The sequence below is a fragment of the Mustelus asterias genome, unplaced genomic scaffold (assembly GCF_964213995.1).
Source record: "Mustelus asterias unplaced genomic scaffold, sMusAst1.hap1.1 HAP1_SCAFFOLD_3511, whole genome shotgun sequence".
NCBI classification, from domain to species: Eukaryota; Metazoa; Chordata; class Chondrichthyes; order Carcharhiniformes; family Triakidae; genus Mustelus; species Mustelus asterias.
The window spans coordinates 3,044-29,526 of record NW_027593456.1 but is presented as its reverse complement, the minus strand read 5'-3'; the positions used below and the strand labels follow the sequence as shown (position 1 = coordinate 29,526).

The window sequence follows — 26,483 nt, the reverse complement described above, 5'->3', positions numbered from 1 at the left end:
GTCCCCTCTGCACTACGCTGCGGCCAATGGCAGGTACCAATGTACGGTTACTCTGATCACCGCTGGGGCCAGTGTCACCGCCACTGACGGGAGGGGCTGCACCCCTCTGCATTACGCAGCTGCCTCGGAGGCGTACCGCAGGTAGGAGGCTGGGGAGGGGAAGACACAAGGGGGAGATGCCAAGTGTCTGCCAGCTGTTTTGATCTGATTTATTATTGTCCCGTGTATTGGGACACAGTGAAAAGTATTGTTTCTTGCGCGCTGTACAGACAAAGCATACCGTTCATAGAGAAGGAAAGGAGAGGGTGCAGAATGTAGTGTTACAGTCACAGCTCGGGGTGTAGAGAAAGATCAACTTAATGCGAGGTCGGTCCATTCAAAAGTCTGACGGCAGCAGCAGGGAAGAAGCTGTTCTTGAGTCGGTCGGTCCGTGACCTCAGACTTTTGTATCTTTTTCCCCCGACGGAAGAAGGTGGAAGAGAGAATGTCCGGGGTGCGTGGGGTCCTTGATTATGCCGGCTGCTTTTCCCCCCCCGAGGCAGCGGGAAGTGTAGACGGAGTCAATGGATGGGAGGCTGGTTTGCGTGATGGGACTGGGCTACGTTCACGACCCTTTGTAGTTCCTTGCGGTCTTGGGCAGAGCAGGAGCCCCAGACCAAGCTGTGATACATCCGGGAAGGATGCTGCGGATGGGACTGGGTGGGCAGGTGTGGGGGGAGGGGGGGGTAGATTCCCTGGGGATGTCCCTCGACCAGAGGATCTGCAGGGAGTGGGGGGTGGTCAGGGCTTACGGACCTCCCCCTGTTCTGTCTCAGGGTTGTATTTGAGATGCTGAGTAGAGGGGCTTTGGGGGTGGAGGGGGGGGGGATGCTGTGGGAGGTGCAGGAAGGAGGTGGCTACAATAATCTGGTACGGTTGAACAGTCTGTGGGGGAAGGTGGAGGGGGAGGGGGTGTTCAGAATCATCCAGGGGTTTCAGCAGGGCCGATGGAGAGAAGCTGTTTCCACTTCTTTAGGTAGAGATCAGAACCAAGCAGGGGTGGGGGGGTGGGGGGTGTGGGGTGGGGTGGGGGTGGGGTGGGGGGACTCTGTATATGAGACGGTGGTTAATAAATCCAATCGGTGTGGGAGGGATGAATTCAGGAGTAAGTCTTTACTTGGAGAGTGGGAGTGGGGAAGAATGTGGGACTCGCTCCCATGGGGGGAGAATGTGGGGCTCGCTCCCACGGGGGGGGGAGAATGTGGGACTCGCTCCCATGGGGGGAGAATGTGGGACTCACTCCCACGGGGGGGAGAATGTGGGGTCTGATGCTGTTTGTCACAAAGACCCTTGAAGCACTCAAACCAGCAGACAGAGGGTGCTTTCTCCAGCTGGCAAGCTGTCACCAGCGGGGTGCTGCCGCTGGCTCGGGTCCCTGGGACCCCCGACTGTTTACGGAGACCCCCCACCCCACCCTGCCGAGCGTTAACCCCTGGGCATCTCGAGTCCAGTGATGTTACCGCTGCGGGACTGGTTTATCCGCCAAGTACATTAGGAAAGCTTCTCGAGTTGAGTTACAATCTATGGTGCCTTTCTCTCTGTGCCATGAATTCACCGATATGTAGCGCACGCTAGGTGTGCCGTGATATCGGGCCTTGAAGAACAGGCTTTGACTCCGCGGTGCTTTGTTAGAAGTCACCGTCCCCCAGACAATGTTTCCGTCTCGTTCCCAGTCTCTGGCCGTCCCTGTGACACGGGGATCTCCCCTGAGGATGTCACCCACAGGGATCTCCCCTGCGGATGTCACCCACAGGGATCTCCCCTGAGGATGTCACCCACAGGGATCTCCCCTGCGGATGTCACCCACAGGGATCTCCCCTGAGGATGTCACCCACAGGGATCTCCCCTGCGGACGTCACCCGGCTGACACTGTGTGGAGACCGGCCGAAGACCGTCCTTATCGACAGCTGTGTCCCCAGATCACCCCCTCCCCACCACCAACCAATCCCCCCCCCCTCCTGTGACTCTGCTACCATGGAGCCATTGGGTGGGGATTTGGTGAGTGGGTGTCAGTGTGTAACCGGGTGTTTGGGACAGTGTCGGGGTGTCCCCGCTCCCTCTGGGTGGGGGTTTGGGGGGTCAGTGTGTAACCGGGTGTTTGGGACAGTGTCGGGGTGTCCCCGCTCTCTCTGGGTGGTGATTTGGGGGTCAGTGTGTAACCGGGTGTTTGGGACAGTGTCGGGGTGTCCCCGCTCCCGCTGGGTGGTGATTTGGGGGGTCAGTGTGTAACCGGGTGTTTGGGACAGCGTCGGGGTGTCCCCGCTCTCTCTGGGTGGTGATTTGGGGGTCAGTGTGTAACCGGGTGTTTGGGACAGTGTCGGGGTCTCCCCGCTCCCTCTGGGTGGTGATTTGGGGGGTCAGTGTGTAACCGGGTGTTTGGGACAGTGTCGGGGTCTCCCCGCTCCCTCTGGGTGGTGATTTGGGGGGTCAGTGTGTAACCGGGTGTTTGGGACAGTGTCGGGGTGTCCCCGCTCTCTCTGGGTGGTGATTTGGGGGTCAGTGTGTAACCGGGTGTTTGGGGCAGTGTCGGGGTCTCCCCGCTCTCTCTGGGTGGGGGTTTGGGGGGTCAGTGTGTAACCGGGTGTTTGGGACAGTGTCGGGGTCTCCCCGCTCTCTCTGGGTGGTGATTTGGGGGGTCAGTGTGTAACCGGGTGTTTGGGACAGTGTCGGGGTCTCCCCGCTCTCTCTGGGTGGTGATTTGGGGGGTCAGTGTGTAACCGGGTGTTTGGGACAGTGTCGGGGTGTCCCCGCTCCCTCTGGGTGGGGGTTTGGGGGGTCAGTGTGTAACCGGGTGTTTGGGACAGTGTCGGGGTCTCCCCGCTCTCTCTGGGTGGTGATTTGGGGTTCAGTGTGTAACCGGGTGTTTGGGACAGTGTCGGGGTGTCCCCGCTCTCTCTGGGTGGTGATTTGGGGTTCAGTGTGTAACCGGGTGTTTGGGACAGTGTCGGGGTGTCCCCGCTCCCTCTGGGTGGGGATTTGGGGGGTCAGTGTGTAACCGGGTGTTTGGGGCAGTGTCGGGGTGTCCCCGCTCCCTCTGGGTGGGGGTTTGGGGGGTCAGTGTGTAACCGGGTGTTTGGGGCAGTGTCGGGGTCTCCCCGCTCCCTCTGGGTGGTGATTTGGGGGGTCAGTGTGTAACCGGGTGTTTGGGACAGTGTCGGGGTGTCCCCGCTCCCTCTGGGTGGGGGTTTGGGGGGTCAGTGTGTAACCGGGTGTTTGGGACAGTGTCGGGGTGTCCCCGCTCTCTCTGGGTGGGGGTTTGGGGGGTCAGTGTGTAACCGGGTGTTTGGGGCAGTGTCGGGGTCTCCCCGCTCCCTCTGGGTGGGGGTTTGGGGGGTCAGTGTGTAACCGGGTGTTTGGGACAGTGTCGGGGTCTCCCCGCTCCCTCTGGGTGGTGATTTGGGGGTCAGTGTGTAACCGGGTGTTTGGGACAGTGTCGGGGTGTCCCCGCTCCCTCTGGGTGGGGGTTTGGGGAGGGGGTCAGTGTGTAACCGGGTGTTTGGGACAGTGTCGGGGTGTCCCCGCTCTCTCTGGGTGGTGATTTGGGGGGTCAGTGTGTAACCGGGTGTTTGGGACAGTGTCGGGGTGTCCCCGCTCCCGCTGGGTGGTGATTTGGGGGGTCAGTGTGTAACCGGGTGTTTGGGACAGCGTCGGGGTGTCCCCGCTCTCTCTGGGTGGTGATTTGGGGGTCAGTGTGTAACCGGGTGTTTGGGACAGTGTCGGGGTCTCCCCGCTCCCTCTGGGTGGTGATTTGGGGGGTCAGTGTGTAACCGGGTGTTTGGGACAGTGTCGGGGTCTCCCCGCTCCCTCTGGGTGGTGATTTGGGGGGTCAGTGTGTAACCGGGTGTTCGGGACAGTGTCGGGGTCTCCCCGCTCTCTCTGGGTGGTGATTTGGGGGGTCAGTGTGTAACCGGGTGTTTGGGGCAGTGTCGGGGTCTCCCCGCTCTCTCTGGGTGGTGATTTGGGGGGTCAGTGTGTAACCGGGTGTTCGGGACAGTGTCGGGGTCTCCCCGCTCTCTCTGGGTGGTGATTTGGGGGGTCAGTGTGTAACCGGGTGTTTGGGACAGTGTCGGGGTGTCCCCGCTCTCTCTGGGTGGGGGTTTGGGGGGTCAGTGTGTAACCGGGTGTTTGGGACAGTGTCGGGGTCTCCCCGCTCTCTCTGGGTGGTGATTTGGGGGGTCAGTGTGTAACCGGGTGTTTGGGACAGTGTCGGGGTCTCCCCGCTCCCTCTGGGTGGTGATTTGGGGGGTCAGTGTGTAACCGGGTGTTTGGGGCAGTGTCGGGGTGTCCCCGCTCCCTCTGGGTGGGGGTTTGGGGGGTCAGTGTGTAACCGGGTGTTTGGGACAGTGTCGGGGTCTCCCCGCTCCCTCTGGGTGGTGATTTGGGGGGTCAGTGTGTAACCGGGTGTTCGGGACAGTGTCGGGGTCTCCCCGCTCCCTCTGGGTGGTGATTTGGGGGTCAGTGTGTAACCGGGTGTTTGGGGCAGTGTCGGGGTCTCCCCGCTCTCTCTGGGTGGTGATTTGGGGGGTCAGTGTGTAACCGGGTGTTTGGGACAGTGTCGGGGTCTCCCCGCTCCCTCTGGGTGGGGGTTTGGGGGGTCAGTGTGTAACCGGGTGTTTGGGACAGTGTCGGGGTGTCCCCGCTCCCTCTGGGTGGGGGTTTGGGGGGGTCAGTGTGTAACCGGGTGTTTGGGACAGTGTCGGGGTGTCCCCGCTCCCTCTGGGTGGTGATTTGGGGGGTCAGTGTGTAACCGGGTGTTTGGGACAGTGTCGGGGTGTCCCCGCTCCCTCTGGGTGGGGGTTTGGGGGGTCAGTGTGTAACCGGGTGTTTGGGACAGTGTCGGGGTCTCCCCGCTCTCTCTGGGTGGGGGTTTGGGGGGTCAGTGTGTAACCGGGTGTTTGGGGCAGTGTCGGGGTCTCCCCGCTCTCTCTGGGTGGTGATTTGGGGGGTCAGTGTGTAACCGGGTGTTTGGGGCAGTGTCGGGGTCTCCCCGCTCTCTCTGGGTGGGGGTTTGGGGGGTCAGTGTGTAACCGGGTGTTTGGGGCAGTGTCGGGGTGTCCCCGCTCCCTCTGGGTGGGGGTTTGGGGGGGTCAGTGTGTAACCGGGTGTTTGGGACAGTGTCGGGGTCTCCCCGCTCCCTCTGGGTGGTGATTTGGGGGGTCAGTGTGTAACCGGGTGTTTGGGACAGTGTCGGGGTCTCCCCGCTCCCTCTGGGTGGGGGTTTGGGGGGGTCAGTGTGTAACCGGGTGTTTGGGACAGTGTCGGGGTCTCCCCGCTCTCTCTGGGTGGGGGTTTGGGGAGGGGGTCAGTGTGTAACCGGGTGTTTGGGACAGTGTCGGGGTGTCCCCGCTCCCTCTGGGTGGGGGTTTGGGGGGTCAGTGTGTAACCGGGTGTTTGGGGCAGTGTCGGGGTCTCCCCGCTCCCTCTGGGTGGGGGTTTGGGGGGTCAGTGTGTAACCGGGTGTTTGGGACAGTGTCGGGGTCTCCCCGCTCTCTCTGGGTGGTGATTTGGGGGGTCAGTGTGTAACCGGGTGTTTGGGGCAGTGTCGGGGTGTCCCCGCTCCCTCTGGGTGGGGGTTTGGGGGGGTCAGTGTGTAACCGGGTGTTTGGGACAGTGTCGGGGTCTCCCCGCTCTCTCTGGGTGGGGGTTTGGGGGGTCAGTGTGTAACCGGGTGTTTGGGGCAGTGTCGGGGTCTCCCCGCTCTCTCTGGGTGGTGATTTGGGGGGTCAGTGTGTAACCGGGTGTTTGGGGCAGTGTCGGGGTGTCCCCGCTCCCTCTGGGTGGGGGTTTGGGGGGGTCAGTGTGTAACCGGGTGTTTGGGACAGTGTCGGGGTCTCCCCGCTCTCTCTGGGTGGGGGTTTGGGGGGTCAGTGTGTAACCGGGTGTTTGGGACAGTGTCGGGGTGTCCCCGCTCTCTCTGGGTGGTGATTTGGGGGGTCAGTGTGTAACCGGGTGTTTGGGACAGTGTCGGGGTCTCCCCGCTCCCTCTGGGTGGTGATTTGGGGGGTCAGTGTGTAACCGGGTGTTTGGGGCAGTGTCGGGGTGTCCCCGCTCCCTCTGGGTGGGGGTTTGGGGGGGTCAGTGTGTAACCGGGTGTTTGGGGCAGTGTCGGGGTCTCCCCGCTCTCTCTGGGTGGTGATTTGGGGGGTCAGTGTGTAACCGGGTGTTTGGGACAGTGTCGGGGTCTCCCCGCTCCCTCTGGGTGGGGGTTTGGGGGGGTCAGTGTGTAACCGGGTGTTTGGGACAGTGTCGGGGTCTCCCCGCTCCCTCTGGGTGGTGATTTGGGGGGTCAGTGTGTAACCGGGTGTTTGGGACAGTGTCGGGGTCTCCCCGCTCCCTCTGGGTGGTGATTTGGGGGGTCAGTGTGTAACCGGGTGTTTGGGACAGTGTCGGGGTCTCCCCGCTCTCTCTGGGTGGTGATTTGGGGGGTCAGTGTGTAACCGGGTGTTTGGGACAGTGTCGGGGTCTCCCCGCTCCCTCTGGGTGGTGATTTGGGGGGTCAGTGTGTAACCGGGTGTTTGGGACAGTGTCGGGGTCTCCCCGCTCCCTCTGGGTGGTGATTTGGGGGGTCAGTGTGTAACCGGGTGTTTGGGGCAGTGTCGGGGTGTCCCCGCTCCCTCTGGGTGGGGGTTTGGGGGGGTCAGTGTGTAACCGGGTGTTTGGGGCAGTGTCGGGGTCTCCCCGCTCTCTCTGGGTGGTGATTTGGGGGGTCAGTGTGTAACCGGGTGTTTGGGACAGTGTCGGGGTCTCCCCGCTCCCTCTGGGTGGGGGTTTGGGGGGGTCAGTGTGTAACCGGGTGTTTGGGACAGTGTCGGGGTCTCCCCGCTCCCTCTGGGTGGTGATTTGGGGGGTCAGTGTGTAACCGGGTGTTTGGGACAGTGTCGGGGTCTCCCCGCTCCCTCTGGGTGGTGATTTGGGGGGTCAGTGTGTAACCGGGTGTTTGGGACAGTGTCGGGGTCTCCCCGCTCTCTCTGGGTGGTGATTTGGGGGGTCAGTGTGTAACCGGGTGTTTGGGACAGTGTCGGGGTCTCCCCGCTCCCTCTGGGTGGTGATTTGGGGGGTCAGTGTGTAACCGGGTGTTTGGGACAGTGTCGGGGTGTCCCCGCTCCCTCTGGGTGGGGGTTTGGGGGGGTCAGTGTGTAACCGGGTGTTTGGGACAGTGTCGGGGTGTCCCCGCCCTCTCTGGGTGGTGATTTGGGGGGTCAGTGTGTAACCGGGTGTTTGGGACAGTGTCGGGGTGTCCCCGCTCCCTCTGGGTGGGGGTTTGGGGGGTCAGTGTGTAACCGGGTGTTTGGGACAGTGTCGGGGTGTCCCCGCTCCCTCTGGGTGGTGATTTGGGGAGGGGGTCAGTGTGTAACCGGGTGTTTGGGACAGTGTCGGGGTGTCCCCGCTCTCTCTGGGTGGTGATTTGGGGGGTCAGTGTGTAACCGGGTGTTTGGGACAGTGTCGGGGTGTCCCCGCTCTCTCTGGGTGGGGGTTTGGGGGGTCAGTGTGTAACCGGGTGTTTGGGACAGTGTCGGGGTGTCCCCGCTCTCTCTGGGTGGTGATTTGGGGAGGGGGTCAGTGTGTAACCGGGTGTTTGGGACAGTGTCGGGGTCTCCCCGCTCCCTCTGGGTGGGGGTTTGGGGGGTCAGTGTGTAACCGGGTGTTCGGGACAGTGTCGGGGTGTCCCCGCTCTCTCTGGGTGGGGGTTTGGGGGGTCAGTGTGTAACCGGGTGTTCGGGACAGTGTCGGGGTGTCCCCGCTCTCTCTGGGTGGTGATTTGGGGGGTCAGTGTGTAACCGGGTGTTTGGGACAGTGTCGGGGTGTCCCCGCTCCCTCTGGGTGGTGATTTGGGGGGTCAGTGTGTAACCGGGTGTTTGGGACAGTGTCGGGGTGTCCCCGCTCCCTCTGGGTGGGGGTTTGGGGGGTCAGTGTGTAACCGGGTGTTTGGGACAGTGTCGGGGTCTCCCCGCTCCCTCTGGGTGGGGATTTGGGGAGGGGGTCAGTGTGTAACCGGGTGTTTGGGACAGTGTCGGGGTGTCCCCGCTCCCTCTGGGTGGGGGTTTGGGGGGTCAGTGTGTAACCGGGTGTTTGGGACAGTGTCGGGGTGTCCCCGCTCCCTCTGGGTGGGGGTTTGGGGGGTCAGTGTGTAACCGGGTGTTTGGGACAGTGTCGGGGTGTCCCCGCTCCCTCTGGGTGGTGATTTGAGGGGGTCAGTGTGTAACCGGGTGTTTGGGACAGTGTCGGGGTGTCCCCGCTCCCTCTGGGTGGTGATTTGGGGGGTCAGTGTGTAACCGGGTGTTTGGGACAGTGTCGGGGTGTCCCCGCTCCCTCTGGGTGGTGATTTGGGGGGTCAGTGTGTAACCGGGTGTTTGGGACAGTGTCGGGGTGTCCCCGCTCCCTCTGGGTGGTGATTTGGGGGGTCAGTGTGTAACCGGGTGTTTGGGACAGTGTCGGGGTCTCCCCGCTCTCTCTGGGTGGGGGTTTGGGGGGTCAGTGTGTAACCGGGTGTTTGGGACAGTGTCGGGGTGTCCCCGCTCTCTCTGGGTGGGGGTTTGGGGGGTCAGTGTGTAACCGGGTGTTTGGGACAGTGTCGGGGTCTCCCCGCTCTCTCTGGGTGGGGGTTTGGGGGGGTCAGTGTGTAACCGGGTGTTTGGGACAGTGTCGGGGTGTCCCCGCTCTCTCTGGGTGGTGATTTGGGGGGTCAGTGTGTAACCGGGTGTTTGGGACAGTGTCGGGGTCTCCCCGCTCTCTCTGGGTGGTGATTTGGGGGGTCAGTGTGTAACCGGGTGTTTGGGGCAGTGTCGGGGTGTCCCCGCTCCCTCTGGGTGGTGATTTGGGGGGTCAGTGTGTAACCGGGTGTTTGGGACAGTGTCGGGGTCTCCCCGCTCCCTCTGGGTGGGGATTTGGGGGGTCAGTGTGTAACCGGGTGTTTGGGACAGTGTCGGGGTCTCCCCGCTCCCTCTGGGTGGGGGTTTGGGGGGTCAGTGTGTAACCGGGTGTTTGGGACAGTGTCGGGGTCTCCCCGCTCTCTCTGGGTGGTGATTTGGGGGGTCAGTGTGTAACCGGGTGTTTGGGGCAGTGTCGGGGTGTCCCCGCTCCCTCTGGGTGGTGATTTGGGGGGTCAGTGTGTAACCGGGTGTTTGGGACAGTGTCGGGGTCTCCCCGCTCCCTCTGGGTGGGGATTTGGGGGGTCAGTGTGTAACCGGGTGTTTGGGACAGTGTCGGGGTCTCCCCGCTCCCTCTGGGTGGGGGTTTGGGGGGTCAGTGTGTAACCGGGTGTTTGGGACAGTGTCGGGGTCTCCCCGCTCTCTCTGGGTGGGGGTTTGGGGGGTCAGTGTGTAACCGGGTGTTTGGGACAGTGTCGGGGTGTCCCCGCTCCCTCTGGGTGGTGATTTGGGGGGTCAGTGTGTAACCGGGTGTTTGGGACAGTGTCGGGGTCTCCCCGCTCTCTCTGGGTGGTGATTTGGGGGGTCAGTGTGTAACCGGGTGTTTGGGACAGTGTCGGGGTCTCCCCGCTCCCTCTGGGTGGTGATTTGGGGGGTCAGTGTGTAACCGGGTGTTTGGGACAGTGTCGGGGTGTCCCCGCTCCCTCTGGGTGGTGATTTGGGGGGTCAGTGTGTAACCGGGTGTTTGGGACAGTGTCGGGGTGTCCCCGCTCCCTCTGGGTGGGGGTTTGGGGGGTCAGTGTGTAACCGGGTGTTTGGGACAGTGTCGGGGTGTCCCCGCTCCCTCTGGGTGGTGATTTGGGGGGTCAGTGTGTAACCGGGTGTTTGGGACAGTGTCGGGGTGTCCCCGCTCCCTCTGGGTGGTGATTTGGGGGGTCAGTGTGTAACCGGGTGTTTGGGACAGTGTCGGGGGGTCCCCGCTCTCTCTGGGTGGGGGTTTGGGGGGGTCAGTGTGTAACCGGGTGTTTGGGACAGTGTCGGGGTCTCCCCGCTCTCTCTGGGTGGTGATTTGGGGGGTCAGTGTGTAACCGGGTGTTTGGGACAGTGTCGGGGTCTCCCCGCTCCCTCTGGGTGGTGATTTGGGGGTCAGTGTGTAACCGGGTGTTTGGGACAGTGTCGGGGTCTCCCCGCTCCCTCTGGGTGGGGGTTTGGGGTGTCAGTGTGTAACCGGGTGTTTGGGACAGTGTCGGGGTCTCCCCGCTCTCTCTGGGTGGTGATTTGGGGGGTCAGTGTGTAACCGGGTGTTTGGGACAGTGTCGGGGTCTCCCCGCTCCCTCTGGGTGGTGATTTGGGGGGGTCAGTGTGTAACCGGGTGTTTGGGACAGTGTCGGGGTCTCCCCGCTCTCTCTGGGTGGGGGTTTGGGGGGTCAGTGTGTAACCGGGTGTTTGGGACAGTGTCGGGGTGTCCCCGCTCTCTCTGGGTGGTGATTTGGGGGGTCAGTGTGTAACCGGGTGTTTGGGACAGTGTCGGGGTCTCCCCGCTCCCTCTGGGTGGGGGTTTGGGGGGTCAGTGTGTAACCGGGTGTTTGGGACAGTGTCGGGGTCTCCCCGCTCCCTCTGGGTGGGGGTTTGGGGGGTCAGTGTGTAACCGGGTGTTTGGGACAGTGTCGGGGTGTCCCCGCTCCCTCTGGGTGGGGGTTTGGGGAGGGGGTCAGTGTGTAACCGGGTGTTTGGGACAGTGTCGGGGTGTCCCCGCTCTCTCTGGGTGGTGATTTGGGGGGTCAGTGTGTAACCGGGTGTTTGGGACAGTGTCGGGGTCTCCCCGCTCTCTCTGGGTGGTGATTTGGGGGGTCAGTGTGTAACCGGGTGTTTGGGACAGTGTCGGGGTGTCCCCGCTCTCTCTGGGTGGGGGTTTGGGGGGTCAGTGTGTAACCGGGTGTTTGGGACAGTGTCGGGGTGTCCCCGCTCTCTCTGGGTGGGGGTTTGGGGGGTCAGTGTGTAACCGGGTGTTTGGGACAGTGTCGGGGTGTCCCCGCTCCCTCTGGGTGGGGGTTTGGGGGGTCAGTGTGTAACCGGGTGTTTGGGACAGTGTCGGGGTCTCCCCGCTCCCTCTGGGTGGTGATTTGGGGGGTCAGTGTGTAACCGGGTGTTTGGGACAGTGTCGGGGTGTCCCCGCTCCCTCTGGGTGGTGATTTGGGGGGTCAGTGTGTAACCGGGTGTTTGGGACAGTGTCGGGGTGTCCCCGCTCCCTCTGGGTGGGGGTTTGGGGGGTCAGTGTGTAACCGGGTGTTTGGGACAGTGTCGGGGTGTCACCGCTCCCTCTGGGTGGGGGTTTGGGGGGGTCAGTGTGTAACCGGGTGTTTGGGACAGTGTCGGGGTCTCCCCGCTCTCTCTGGGTGGGGGTTTGGGGGGTCAGTGTGTAACCGGGTGTTTGGGACAGTGTCGGGGTCTCCCCGCTCCCTCTGGGTGGTGATTTGGGGGTCAGTGTGTAACCGGGTGTTTGGGACAGTGTCGGGGTGTCCCCGCTCCCTCTGGGTGGTGATTTGGGGGTCAGTGTGTAACCGGGTGTTTGGGACAGTGTCGGGGTGTCCCCGCTCCCTCTGGGTGGGGGTTTGGGGAGGGGGTCAGTGTGTAACCGGGTGTTTGGGACAGTGTCGGGGTCTCCCCGCTCTCTCTGGGTGGGGATTTGGGGGGTCAGTGTGTAACCGGGTGTTTGGGACAGTGTCGGGGTCTCCCCGCTCCCTCTGGGTGGTGATTTGGGGGGTCAGTGTGTAACCGGGTGTTTGGGACAGTGTCGGGGTCTCCCCGCTCCCTCTGGGTGGTGATTTGGGGAGGGGGTCAGAGTGTAACCGGGTGTTTGGGGCAGTGTCGGGGTGTCCCCGCTCTCTCTGGGTGGTGATTTGGGGAGGGGGTCAGTGTGTAACCGGGTGTTTGGGACAGTGTCGGGGTGTCCCCGCTCCCTCTGGGTGGGGGTTTGGGGGGTCAGTGTGTAACCGGGTGTTTGGGACAGTGTCGGGGTCTCCCCGCTCTCTCTGGGTGGTGATTTGGGGGGTCAGTGTGTAACCGGGTGTTTGGGACAGTGTCGGGGTGTCCCCGCTCTCTCTGGGTGGGGATTTGGGGGGTCAGTGTGTAACCGGGTGTTTGGGACAGTGTCGGGGTGTCCCCGCTCCCTCTGGGTGGGGGTTTGGGGGGGTCAGTGTGTAACCGGGTGTTTGGGACAGTGTCGGGGTGTCCCCGCTCTCTCTGGGTGGTGATTTGGGGGGTCAGTGTGTAACCGGGTGTTTGGGACAGTGTCGGGGTCTCCCCGCTCCCTCTGGGTGGTGATTTGGGGGGTCAGTGTGTAACCGGGTGTTTGGGACAGTGTCGGGGTCTCCCCGCTCCCTCTGGGTGGGGGTTTGGGGGGTCAGTGTGTAACCGGGTGTTTGGGACAGTGTCGGGGTCTCCCCGCTCCCTCTGGGTGGTGATTTGGGGGTCAGTGTGTAACCGGGTGTTTGGGACAGTGTCGGCGTCTCCCCGCTCTCTCTGGGTGTTTATTTGGGGGGTCAGTGTGTAACCGGGTGTTTGGGACAGTGTCGGGGTGTCCCCGCTCTCTCTGGGTGGTGATTTGGGGGGTCAGTGTGTAACCGGGTGTTCGGGACAGTGTCGGGGTGTCCCCGCTCCCTCTGGGTGGGGGTTTGGGGGGTCAGTGTGTAACCGGGTGTTTGGGACAGTGTCGGGGTCTCCCCGCTCTCTCTGGGTGGTGATTTGGGGGGTCAGTGTGTAACCGGGTGTTTGGGACAGTGTCGGGGTCTCCCCGCTCTCTCTGGGTGGGGGTTTGGGGGGTCAGTGTGTAACCGGGTGTTTGGGGCAGTGTCGGGGTGTCCCCGCTCCCTCTGGGTGGGGATTTGGGGGGTCAGTGTGTAACCGGGTGTTCGGGACAGTGTCGGGGTCTCCCCGCTCCCTCTGGGTGGGGGTTTGGGGGGTCAGTGTGTAACCGGGTGTTTGGGACAGTGTCGGGGTGTCCCCGCTCCCTCTGGGTGGGGGTTTGGGGGGTCAGTGTGTAACCGGGTGTTTGGGACAGTGTCGGGGTCTCCCCGCTCTCTCTGGGTGGGGGTTTGGGGGGTCAGTGTGTAACCGGGTGTTTGGGACAGTGTCGGGGTGTCCCCGCTCCCTCTGGGTGGGGGTTTGGGGGGTCAGTGTGTAACCGGGTGTTTGGGACAGTGTCGGGGTCTCCCCGCTCCCTCTGGGTGGTGATTTGGGGGTCAGTGTGTAACCGGGTGTTTGGGACAGTGTCGGGGTCTCCCCGCTCTCTCTGGGTGGGGGTTTGGGGGGTCAGTGTGTAACCGGGTGTTTGGGACAGTGTCGGGGTCTCCCCGCTCTCTCTGGGTGGGGGTTTGGGGGGTCAGTGTGTAACCGGGTGTTTGGGACAGTGTCGGGGTCTCCCCGCTCTCTCTGGGTGGGGGTTTGGGGGGTCAGTGTGTAACCGGGTGTTTGGGACAGTGTCGGGGTCTCCCCGCTCCCTCTGGGTGGTGATTTGGGGGGTCAGTGTGTAACCGGGTGTTTGGGGCAGTGTCGGGGTGTCCCCGCTCCCTCTGGGTGGGGATTTGGGGGGTCAGTGTGTAACCGGGTGTTTGGGACAGTGTCGGGGTGTCCCCGCTCTCTCTGGGTGGTGATTTGGGGGGTCAGTGTGTAACCGGGTGTTTGGGACAGTGTCGGGGTCTCCCCGCTCCCTCTGGGTGGTAATTTGGGGGGTCAGTGTGTAACCGGGTGTTTGGGACAGTGTCGGGGTCTCCCCGCTCCCTCTGGGTGGTGATTTGGGGGTCAGTGTGTAACCGGGTGTTTGGGACAGTGTCGGGGTGTCCCCGCTCTCTCTGGGTGGTGATTTGGGGGGTCAGTGTGTAACCGGGTGTTTGGGACAGTGTCGGGGTCTCCCCGCTCCCTCTGGTTGGGGATTTGGGGAGGGGGTCAGTGTGTAACCGGGTGTTCGGGACAATGTCGGGGTCTCTCACTCCGCTCCCCCTCTGTTTTTAAGGAGTGACCACCCCACAAGCCGTCACGGGGGCGATGAGGTGATGAAGGAAACCCGGGAGAAGGAGGCCTTCTTGTGAGTATCGCCGGCTCCTGTTCACCGACCCAACCCCCACACACGGTGGCCTGTTCCCTACAGCACTTACCCGGGCACTGTCCCACCCGGGCACTGTCCCACCCGGGCACTGTCCCACCCGGGCACTGTCCCACCCGGGCACTGTCCCACCCGGGCACTGTCCCACCTGGGCACTGTCCTACCCGGGCACTGTCCCACCCGGGCAGACACGGACACTCGCGCGGACATCCCCACGGACACTCGCGCGGACATCCCCACCGACACTCGCGCGGACATCCCCACCGACACTCGCGCGGACATCCCCACCGACACTCGCGCGGACATCCCCACGGACACTCGCGCGGACATCCCCACGGACACTCGCGCGGACATCCCCACCGACACTCGCGCGGACATCCCCACCGACACTCGCGCGGACATCCCCACCGACACTCGCGCGGACATCCCCACGGACACTCGCGCGGACATCCCCACCGACACTCGCGCGGACATCCCCACCGACACTCGCGCGGACATCCCCACCGACACTCGCGCGGACACACACCCATCACAAGCGCACGCATACATCTACACACACACGCCATGCGCCCACAAATCGCCCATGCACACGCACCCTTACCGGATTGTCCCGCCCCCCGCACAGACTGACGTCCAATCACAATCCTGGAACTCCCTCCCTACCAGCACAATGGGTGTACCTACACCACACACACACACGGGGACTGGGTTGGGTGGGAGAAGGCGACTCACGCATCACTTTCGAGAGGGGCTATGGAGGGGTGAGCGGTAGATACTGGGCCTGGCCAGAGGCACACATGTCCCGTCAGGCAGGCTGTAGACAGGGTGATGGTACAGGCCGCAGTGTCTGTCCAGCGAGCTGTCAGACACACACACAGCGATCCCTCCTCCCTTGACGCTGATGGTGCTAATAATGCTCACCTTTGACCTTTCCAGTTCTTTGGAATACTTACTGGACAGTGGGGCGGATACATCAATCCAGGACAAGCAAGGTTACAGTGCAATACACTATGCAGCAGCACACGGGAGTAAGCAGAACCTGGAACTGGTCAGTACGCCTTGTCTGGAGGGGGTTACAGAGATAGGGAGGGGGTGTAGGGGCTGGAGGAGGTTACAGAGATAGGGAGGGGGTGTAGGGGGCTGGAGGGGGTTACAGAGATAGGGAGGGGGTGTAGGGGGGGCTGGAGGAGGTTACAGAGATAGGGAGGGGGTGTAGGGGGCTGGAGGAGGTTACAGAGATAGGGAGGGGGTGTAGGGGGCTGGAGGAGGTTACAGAGATAGGGAGGGGGTGTAGGGGGCTGGAGGAGGTTACAGAGATAGGGAGGGGGTGTAGGGGGCTGGAGGAGGTTACAGAGATAGGGAGGGGGTGTAGGGGGGGCTGGAGGAGGTTACAGAGATAGGGAGGCGGTGTAGGGGGCTGGAGGAGGTTACAGAGATAGGGAGGGGGTGTAGGGGGCTGGAGGAGGTTACAGAGATAGGGAGGGGGTGTAGGGGGGGCTGGAGGAGGTTACAGAGATAGGGAGGGGGTGTAGGGGGCTGGAGGAGGTTACAGAGATAGGGAGGGGGTGTAGGGGGCTGGAGGAGGTTACAGAGATAGGGAGGGGGTGTAGGGGGCTGGAGGGGGTTACAGAGATAGGGAGAGGGTGTAGGGGGCTGGAGGAGGTTACAGAGATAGGGAGAGGGTGTAGGGGGCTGGAGGGGGTTACAGAGATAGGGAGGGGGTGTAGGGGGCTGGAGGAGGTTACAGAGATAGGGAGAGGGTGTAGGGGGCTGGAGGGGGTTACAGAGATAGGGAGGGGGTGTAGGGGGCTGGAGGAGGTTACAGAGATAGGGAGGGGGTGTAGGGGGCTGGAGGGGGTTACAGAGATAGGGAGGGGGTGTAGGGGGGGCTGGAGGAGGTTACAGAGATAGGGAGGGGTGTAGGGGCTGGAGGAGGTTACAGAGATAGGGAGGGGTGTAGGGGGCTGGAGGGGGTTACAGAGATAGGGAGGGGGTGTAGGGGGGATGGAGGAGGTTACAGAGATAGGGAGGGGGTGTAGGGGGCTGGAGGGGGTTACAGAGATAGGGAGGGGTGTAGGGGGCTGGAGGGGGTTACAGAGATAGGGAGGGGGTGTAGGGGGGATGGAGGAGGTTACAGAGATAGGGAGGGGGTGTAGGGGGCTGGAGGAGGTTACAGAGATAGGGAGGGGGTGTAGGGGACTGGAGGAGGTTACAGAGATAGGGAGGGGGTGTAGGGGGCTGGAGGAGGTTACAGAGATAGGGAGGGGGTGTAGGGGACTGAAGGAGGTTACAGAGATAGGGAGGGGGTGTAGGGGGCTGGAGGAGGTTACAGAGATAGGGAGGGGGTGTAGGGGACTGAAGGAGGTTACAGAGATAGGGAGGGGGTGTAGGGGGCTGGAGGGGGTTACAGAGATAGGGAGGGGGTGTAGGGGGCTGGAGGAGGTTACAGAGATAGGGAGGGGGTGTAGGGGACTGAAGGAGGTTACAGAGATAGGGAGGGGGTGTAGGGGGCTGGAGGAGGTTACAGAGATAGGGAGGGGGTGTAGGGGACTGAAGGAGGTTACAGAGATAGGGAGGGGGTGTAGGGGCACTGGAGGAGGTTACAGAGATAGGGAGGGGGTGTAGGGGGCTGGAGGGGGTTACAGAGATAGGGAGGGGGTGTAGGGGGCTGGAGGAGGTTACAGAGATAGGGAGGGGGTGTAGGGGGCTGGAGGGGGTTACAGAGATAGGGAGGGGGTGTAGGGGGGGCTGGAGGAGGTTACAGAGATAGGGAGGGGGTGTAGGGGGCTGGAGGAGGTTACAGAGATAGGGAGGGGGTGTAGGGGGCTGGAGGAGGTTACAGAGATAGGGAGGGGGTGTAGGGGGCTGGAGGAGGTTACAGAGATAGGGAGGGGGTGTAGGGGGGGCTGGAGGAGGTTACAGAGATAGGGAGGGGGTGTAGGGGGCTGGAGGAGGTTACAGAGATAGGGAGGGGGTGTAGGGGGCTGGAGGAGGTTACAGAGATAGGGAGGGGGTGTAGGGGGGGCTGGAGGAGGTTACAGAGATAGGGAGGGGGTGTAGGGGGCTGGAGGAGGTTACAGAGATAGGGAGGGGGTGTAGGGGGGGCTGGAGGAGGTTACAGAGATAGGGAGAGGGTGTAGGGGGCTGGAGGGGGTTACAGAGATAGGGAGGGGGTGTAGGGGGCTGGAGGAGGTTACAGAGATAGGGAAGGGGTGTAGGGGGCTGGAGGGGGTTACAGAGATAGGGAGGGGGTGTAGGGGGGGCTGGAGGAGGTTACAGAGATAGGGAGGGGTGTAGGGGCTGGAGGAGGTTACAGAGATAGGGAGGGGTGTAGGGGGCTGGAGGGGGTTACAGAGATAGGGAGGGGGTGTAGGGGGGATGGAGGAGGTTACAGAGATAGGGAGGGGGTGTAGGGGGCTGGAGGGGGTTACAGAGATAGGGAGGGGTGTAGGGGGCTGGAGGGGGTTACAGAGATAGGGAGGGGGTGTAGGGGGGATGGAGGAGGTTACAGAGATAGGGAGGGGGTGTAGGGGGCTGGAGGAGGTTACAGAGATAGGGAGGGGGTGTAGGGGACTGGAGGAGGTTACAGAGATAGGGAGGGGTGTAGGGGGCTGGAGGGGGTTACAGAGATAGGGAGGGGGTGTAGGGGGGATGGAGGAGGTTACAGAGATAGGGAGGGGGTGTAGGGGGCTGGAGGAGGTTACAGAGATAGGGAGGGGGTGTAGGGGACTGGAGGAGGTTACAGAGATAGGGAGGGGTTGTAGGGGGCTGGAGGAGGTTACAGAGATAGGGAGTGGGGTGTAGGGGACTGGAGGAGGTTACAGAGATAGGGAGGGGGTGTAGGGGGCTGGAGGAGGTTACAGAGATAGGGAGTGGGGTGTAGGGGACTGGAGGAGGTTACAGAGATAGGGAGGGGGTGTAGGGGGCTGGAGGAGGTTACAGAGATAGGGAGTGGGGTGTAGGGGACTGGAGGAGGTTACAGAGATAGGGAGGGGGTGTAGGGGGCTGGAGGAGGTTACAGAGATAGGGAGTGGGGTGTAGGGGACTGGAGGAGGTTACAGAGATAGGGAGGGGGTGTAGGGGGCTGGAGGAGGTTACAGAGATAGGGAGGGGGTGTAGGGGGCTGGAGGAGGTTACAGAGATAGGGAGGGGGTGTAGGGGGCTGGAGGAGGTTCAGAGATAGGGAGGGGTGTAGGGGCTGGAGGAGATTACAGAGATAGGGAGGGGGTGTAGGGGGGCTGGAGGAGGTTACAGAGATAGGGAGGGGGTGTAGGGGGCTGGAGGAGGTTACAGAGATAGGGAGGGGGTGTAGGGGCTGGAGGAGGTTACAGAGATAGGGAGGGGGTGTAGGGGACTGGAGGAGGTTACAGAGATAGGGAGGGGGTGTAGGGGGCTGGAGGAGGTTACAGAGATAGGGAGGGGATGTAGGGGGCTGGAGGAGGTTCAGAGATAGGGAGGGGTGTAGGGGCTGGAGGAGATTACAGAGATAGGGAGGGGGTGTAGGGGGGCTGGAGGAGGTTACAGAGATAGGGAGGGGGTGTAGGGGGCTAGAGGAGGTTACAGAGATAGGGAGGGGGTGTAGGGGCTGGAGGAGGTTACAGAGATAGGGAGGGGGTGTAGGGGACTGGAGGAGGTTACAGAGATAGGGAGGGGGTGTAGGAGGTTACAGAGATAGGGAGGGAGTGTAGGGGGGCTGGAGGAGGTTACAGAGATAGGGAGGGGGTGTGGGGGGGCTGGAGGAGGTTACAGAGATAGGGAGGGGGTGTAGGGGGGTTGGAGGGGGTTACAGAGATAGGGAGGGGGTGTAGGGGGCTGGAGGAGGTTACAGAGATAGGGAGGGGGTGTAGGGGGCTGGAGGAGGTTACAGAGATAGGGAGGGGGTGTAGGGGGGTTGGAGGAGGTTACAGAGATAGGGAGGGATGTAGGGGGTTGGAGGGGGTTAGAGAGATAGGGAGGGGGTTGGAGGGGGTTACAGAGATAGGGAGGGGGCTGGAGGAGGTTACAGAGATAGGGAGGGGGTGTAGGGGGGTTGGAGGAGGTTACAGAGATAGGGAGGGGGTGTAGGGGGGCTGGAGGAGGTTACAGAGATAGGGAGGGGGTGTAGGGGGGCTGGAGGAGGTTACAGAGATAGGGAGGGGGGTGTAGGGGGGGCTGGAGGAGGTTACAGAGATAGGGAGGGGGTGTAGGGGGGCTGGAGGAGGTTACAGAGATAGGGAGGGGGTGTAGGGGGGCTGGAGGAGGTTACAGAGATAGGGAGGGGGGTGTAGGGGGGGCTGGAGGAGGTTACAGAGATAGGGAGGGGGTGTAGGGGGGTTGGAGGAGGTTACAGAGATAGGGAGGGGGTGTAGGGGGGCTGGAGGAGGTTACAGAGATAGGGAGAGGGTGTAGGGGGGCTGGAGGAGGTTACAGAGATAGGGAGGGGGGTGTAGGGGGGGCTGGAGGAGGTTACAGAGATAGGGAGGGGGTGTAGGGGGGCTGGAGGAGGTTACAGAGATAGGGAGGGGGTGTAGGGGGGGCTGGAGGAGGTTACAGAGATAGGGAGGGGGTGTAGGGGGCTGGAGGAGGTTACAGAGATAGGGAGGGGGTGTAGGGGGACCGGAGGAGGTTACAGAGATAGGGAGGGGTGTAGGGGCTGGAGGAGGTTACAGAGATAGGGAGGGGGTGTAGGGGGGTTGGAGGAGGTTACAGAGATAGGGAGGGGGTGTAGGGGGCTGGAGGAGGTTACAGAGATAGGGAGGGGGTGTAGGGGGCTGGAGGAGGTTACAGAGATAGGGAGGGGGGTGTAGGGGGTTACAGAGATAGGGAGGGGGGTGTAGGGGAGATGGAGGAGGTTACAGAGATAGGGAGGGATGTAGGGGGTTGGAGGGGGTTAGAGAGATAGGGAGGGGGTTGGAGGGGGTTACAGGGATAGGGAGGGGGTTGGAGGGGGTTACAGGGATAGGGAGGGGGTGTAGGGGGTTGGAGGGGGTTACAGGGATAGGGAGGGGGTGTAGGGGGCTGGAGGAGGTTACAGAGATAGGGAGGGGGGTGTAGGGGGTTACAGAGATAGGGAGGGGGGTGTAGGGGAGATGGAGGAGGTTACAGAGATAGGGAGGGATGTAGGGGGTTGGAGGGGGTTAGAGAGATAGGGAGGGGGTTGGAGGGGGTTACAGGGATAGGGAGGGGGTTGGAGGGGGTTACAGGGATAGGGAGGGGGTGTAGGGGGTTGGAGGGGGTTACAGGGATAGGGAGGGGGTGTAGGGGGCTGGAGGAGGTTACAGAGATAGGGAGGGGTGTAGGGGGCTGGAGGAGGTTACAGGGATAGGGAGGGGGTGTAGGGGGCTGGAGGGGGTTCCAAAGATAGGGAGGGGGTGTAGGGGGGTTGGAGGGGGTTACAGGGATAGGGAGGGGGTGTAGGGGGTTGGAGGGGGTTACAGGGATAGGGAGGGGGCTGCAGGAGGTTACAGAGATAGGGAGGGGGTGTAGGGGGTTGGAGGGGGTTACAGAGATAGGGAGGGGGTTGGAGGGGGTTACAGGGATAGGGAGGAGGTTGGAGGGGGTTGGAGGGGGTTACAGAGATAGGGAGGGGGTTGGAGGGGGTTACAGGGATAGGGAGGGGGTGTAGGGGGTTGGAGGGGGTTACAGGGATAGGGAGGGGGCTGCAGGAGGTTACAGAGATAGGGAGGGGGTGTAGGGGGTTGGAGGGGGTTACAGAGATAGGGAGTGGGTTGGAGGGGGTTACAGGGATAGGGAGGAGGTTGGAGGGGGTTGGAGGGGGTTACAGAGATAGGGAGGGGGTTGGAGGGGGTTACAGGGATAGGGAGGGGGCTGGAGGGGGTTACAGGGATAGGGAGGGGGTGTAGGGGGCTGGAGGGGGTTACAGGGATAGGGAGGGGGTTGGAGGGGGTTACAGAGATAGGGAGGGGGTTGGAGGGGGTTACAGAGATAGGGAGGGGGTTGGAGGGGGTTACAGGGATAGGGAGGGGGCTGGAGGGGGTTACAGGGATAGGGAGGGGGTGTAGGGGGTTGGAGGGGGTTACAGGGATAGGGAGGGGGCTGCAGGAGGTTACAGAGATAGGGAGGGGGTGTAGGGGGTTGGAGGGGGTTACAGAGATAGGGAGTGGGTTGGAGGGGGTTACAGGGATAGGGAGGAGGTTGGAGGGGGTTGGAGGGGGTTACAGAGATAGGGAGGGGGTTGGAGGGGGTTACAGGGATAGGGAGGGGGCTGGAGGGGGTTACAGGGATAGGGAGGGGGTGTAGGGGGCTGGAGGGGGTTACAGGGATAGGGAGGGGGTGTAGGGGGTTGGAGGGGGTTACAGGGATAGGGAGGGGGTTGGAGGGGGTTACAGGGATAGGGCGGGGGTTGGAGGGGGTTACAGAGATAGGGAGGGGGCTGGAGGGGGTTACAGGGATAGGGAGGGGGTGTCGGGGGCTGGAGGGGGTTACAGGGATAGGGAGGGGGTGTCGGGGCTGTTATATATTTGTATCTGTGTTGCTGTATTTTGTTTTGTACCTGCCCCTCCCTGGGGACTCTGATTAAATGCTCTCTCTGCATTGCTGCTTTCCCAGCTGATCGAGTCGTCGTTTGACTGTCTGAACCAGGCGGAGAGTGTGGACCCAGTGAGCCCTTTGCACTTGGCTGTAAGTACACGCAATGGGCAGGCGCTGCCTTTACCACCCCTTCCCGGTGAGCCGGGCACGGCTCCGAACGACCCTCCCCCTCCTGGTGCGGCGGGCAGATCTACCCCCTGGCACCGTCTTCGTGTCACTGTCCAGTGACAGGGTGTGACTCCGGGTCTCCCGTCGTCCCCTCTGCCTCTGGGTTAGAGTCTCCCCCCCCACCCCCCCAGCGCGGGCTGGGCTGGGTGTTCGCTGAGGGTGCTCTAGGGTCCTTGCCCTGGAGGGGATTCAGCCTGTCGTTCCCCAGTGACATTTACCTGAATGGCCTCCTCCTGTTCCTGTGCAACAGGCTTGAGGAGCGGGCAGAATGGCCTCCTTCTCTGTTCCTGTGTAACAGGGTTGAGGAGAAGGGGGCTGAATGGCCTCCTCCTGTTCCTCTGGGTGGGCTGAATGGCCTCCTCCTGTTCCTGTATCTGGGGCTGAATGGCCTCCTCCTGTTCCTGTATCTGGGGCTGAATGGCCTCCTCCTGTTCCTGTATCTGGGGCTGAATGGCCTCCTCCTGTTCCTGTATCTGGGGCTGAATGGCCTCCCCCTGTTCCTGTATCTGGGGCTGAATGGCCTCCCCCTGTTCCTCTGGGTGGGCTGAATGGCCTCCTCCTGTTCCTGTATCTGGGGCTGAATGGCCTCCTCCTGTTCCTGTATCTGGGGCTGAATGGCCTCCTCCTGTTCCTGTATCTGGGGCTGAATGGCCTCCTCCTGTTCCTGTATCTGGGGCTGAATGGCCTCCTCCTGTTCCTGTATCTGGGGCTGAATGGCCTCCTCCTGTTCCTGTATCTGGGGCTGAATGGCCTCCTCCTGTTCCTGTATCTGGGGCTGAATGGCCTCCTCCTGTTGCTGTTGGAGGGGGTCGTGTGTCTACGGCTGGGGGTTGGGGGGGAAACGTGTTCTGTGCTGCCGTCCTGACCCTCTGGGAGCTGGGGGGGAAACGTGTTCTGTGCTGGCTGTGTAACCCTCTGGGGGGCTGTGGGGAAACGCGTTCTGTGCTGGCTGTGTAACCCTCTGGGGGGCTGTGGGGAAACGCGTTCTGTGCTGCCGTCCTGACCCTCTGGGGGCTGTGGGGAAACGCGTTCTGTGCTGGCTGTGTAACCCTCTGGGGGCTGTGGGGAAACGCGTTCTGTGCTGGCTGTGTAACCCTCTGGGGGCTGTGGGGAAACGTGTTCTGTGCTGGCTGTGTAACCCTCTGGGGGCTGTGGGGAAACGCGTTCTGTGCTGGCTGTGTAACCCTCTGGGGGTTGGGGGGGAACACGTTCTGTGCTGGCTGTGTAACCCTCTGGGGGTTGGGGGGGAACACGTTCTGTGCTGGCTGTGTAACCCTCTGGGGGCTGTGGGGAAACGCGTTCTGTGCTGGCTGTGTAACCCTCTGGGGGCTGTGGGGAAACGCGTTCTGTGCTGGCTGTGTAACCCTCTGGGGGCTGGGGGGAAACGTGTTCTGTGCTGGCTGTGTAACCCTCTGGGGGCTGTGGGGAAACGTGTTCTGTGCTGGCTGTGTAACCCTCTGGGGGCTGTGGGGAAACGCGTTCTGTGCTGGCTGTGTAACCCTCTGGGGGCTGTGGGGAAACGCGTTCTGTGCTGGCTGTGTAACCCTCTGGGGGCTGGGGGGAAACGTGTTCTGTGCTGGCTGTGTAACCCTCTGGGGGCTGTGGGGAAACGTGTTCTGTGCTGGCTGTGTAACCCTCTGGGGGCTGGGGGGGAACACGTTCTGTGCTGGCTGTGTAACCCTCTGGGGGCTGTGGGGAAACGTGTTCTGTGCTGGCTGCGTAACCCTCTGGGGGCTGTGGGGAAACGCGTTCTGTGCTGGCTGTGTAACCCTCTGGGGGCTGTGGGGAAACGCGTTCTGTGCTGGCTGTGTAACCCTCTGGGGGCTGTGGGGAAACGCGTTCTGTGCTGGCTGTGTAACCCTCTGGGGGCTGTGGGGAAACGTGTTCTGTGCTGGCTGTGTAACCCTCTGGGGGGCTGTGGGGAAACGCGTTCTGTGCTGGCTGTGTAACCCTCTGGGGGGCTGGGGGGGAAATGCGTTCTGTGCTGGCTGTGTAACCCTCTGGGGGTTGGGGGGGAACACGTTCTGTGCTGGCTGTGTAACCCTCTGGGGGCTGTGGGGAAACGCGTTCTGTGCTGGCTGTGTAACCCTCTGGGGGCTGTGGGGAAACGCGTTCTGTGCTGGCTGTGTAACCCTCTGGGGGCTGTGGGGAAACGCGTTCTGTGCTAGAGAAACTAAAAGGTCTGAAAATTGATAAATCTCCGGGCCCAGATGGGCTACATCCTAGAGTTCTAAAGGAGATAGCTGAAGAAATAGTGGAGGCGTTAGTTATGATCTTTCAAAAGTCACTGGAGTCAGGGAAAGTCCCAGAGGATTGGAAAATCGCTGTTGTAACCCCACTGTTCAAGAAGGGAACAAGAAAAAAGATGGAAAATTATAGGCCAATTAGCCTAACCTCAGTTGTTGGCAAAATTCTAGAATCCATCGTTAAGGATGAGATTTCTAAATTCTTGGAAGTGCAGGGTCGGATTAAGACAAGTCAGCATGGATTTAGTAAGGGGAGGTCGTGCCTGACAAACCTGTTAGAGCTCTTTGAAGAGATAACAAATAGGTTAGACCAAGGAGAGCCAATGGATGTTATCTATCTTGACTTCCAAAAGGCCTTTGACAAGGTGCCTCACGGGAGACTGCTGAGTAAAATAAGGGCCCATGGTATTCGAGGCAAGGTACTAACATGGATTGACGATTGGCTGTCAGACAGAAGGCAGAGAGTTGGGATAAAAGGTTCTTTCTCAGAATGGCAACCGGTGACAAGTGGTGTCCCGCAGGGTTCAGTGTTGGGGCCACAGCTGTTCTCTTTATATATTAACGATCTAGATGACGGGACTGGGGGCATTCTGGCCAAGTTTGCCGATGATACAAAGATAGGTGGAGGGGCAGGTAGTATTGAGGAGGTGGGGAGGCTGCAGAAAGATTTAGACAGTTTAGGAGAGTGGTCCAAGAAGTGGCTGATGAAATTCAACGTGGGCAAGTGCGAGGTCGTACACTTTGGAAAAAAGAATAGAGGCATGGACTATTTTCTAAACGGTGACAAAATTCATAATGCTAAAGTGCAAAGGGACTTGGGAGTCCTAGTCCAGGATTCTCTAAAGGTAAACTTGCAGGTTGAGTCCGTAATTAAGAAAGCAAATGTAATGTTGTCATTTATCTCAAGAGGCTTGGAATACAAAAGCAGGGATGTACTTCTGAGGCTTTATAAAGCACTGGTTAGGCCCCATTTGGAGTACTGTGAGCAATTTTGGGCCCCACACCTCAGGAAGGACATACTGGCACTGGAGCGGGTCCAGCGGAGATTCACACGGATGATCCCAGGAATGGTAGGCCTGACATACGATGAACGTCTGAGGATCGTGGGATTATATTCATTGGAGTTTAGGAGGTTGAGGGGAGATCTGATAGAAACTTACAAGATAATGAACGGCTTAGATAGGATGGACGTAGGGAAGTTGTTTCCATTAACAGGGGAGACTAGGACGCGGGGGCACAGCCTTAGAATAAAAGGGAGTCACTTTAGAACAGAGATGAGGAGAAATTTCTTCAGCCAGAGAGTGGTGGGTCTGTGGAATTCATTGCCACAGAGGGCTGTGGAGGCCGAGACGTTGAGCGTCTTCAAGACAGAAATTGATAAATTCTTGATTTCTCGAGGAATTAAGGGCTATGGGGAGAGAGCGGGTAAATGGAGTTGAAATCAACCATGATTGAATGGTGGAGTGGACTCGATGGGCCGAATGGCCTTACTTCCGCTCCTATGTCTTATGGTCTTATGGTCTTATGGCTGTGTAACCCTCTGGGGGCTGGGGGGGAAACGCGTTCTGTGCTGGCTGTGTAACCCTCTGGGGGCTGGGGGGGAAACGTGTTCTGTGCTGGCTGCGTAACCCTCTGGGGGCTGGGGGGGAAACGTGTTCTGTGCTGCCGTCCTGACCCTCTGGGGGCTGGGGGGGGAAACGTGTTCTGTGCTGCCGTCCTGACCCTCTGGGGGTTGGGGGGAAACGTGTTCTGTGCTGCCGTCCTGACCCTCTGGGGGTTGGGGGGGAACACGTTCTGCGCTGGTGTCCTGACCCTCTGGGGGTTGGGGGGGAAACGCATTCTGCGCTGGCGTCCTGACCCTCTGGGGGTTGGGGGGGAACACGTTCTGCGCTGGTGTCCTGACCCTCTGGGGGTTGGGGGGGGAAACGTGTTCTGCGCTGGTGTCCTGACCCTCTGGGGGCTGGGGGGAAACGCGTTCTGTGCTGGCGTCCTGACCCTCTGGGGGCTGGGGGGGAACACGTTCTGTGCTGGCTGTGTAACCCTCTGGGGGCTGGGGGGAAACGCGTTCTGTGCTGGCTGTGTAACCCTCTGGGGGGCTGTGGGGAAACGCGTTCTGTGCTGGCTGTGTAACCCTCTGGGGGCTGTGGGGAAACGTGTTCTGTGCTGGCTGTGTAACCCTCTGGGGGGCTGTGGGGAAACGCGTTCTGTGCTGGCTGTGTAACCCTCTGGGGGGCTGTGGGGAAACGCGTTCTGTGCTGGCGTCCTGACCCTCTGGGGGCGGTGGGGAAACGTGTTCTGTGCTGGCTGTGTAACCCTCCCCCTCTCCGCAGGCGTACAATGGTCACCATGATGTTCTGAAGGTGCTTGTGGAGACCATGGTGAATCTGGATGTCAGAGACCGTGCTGGACGCACGCCGCTCTACATCGCAGCCCAACGAGGGCACACAGACTGCGTGGAGGTCCTCACCAGCCACGGAGCATCCATTCTGGTCAAAGACCAGCTAACCAAAGCAACTTCACTCCACGTTGCAG

General features: G+C 61.4%; 1 protein-coding gene across 1 annotated transcript; it reads left to right on the top strand.

Annotated features, from left to right (window-relative positions):
* On the top strand, positions 1-26,483 carry LOC144490617 (serine/threonine-protein phosphatase 6 regulatory ankyrin repeat subunit C-like; the record flags this gene model as incomplete). The annotated part of the gene is made up of 5 exons (XM_078208327.1): positions 1-141; positions 13,918-13,989; positions 14,944-15,055; positions 21,556-21,627; positions 26,282-26,483. Coding segments are annotated over 5 exons (599 nt in total), but the record flags the coding sequence as incomplete, so codon positions are not given.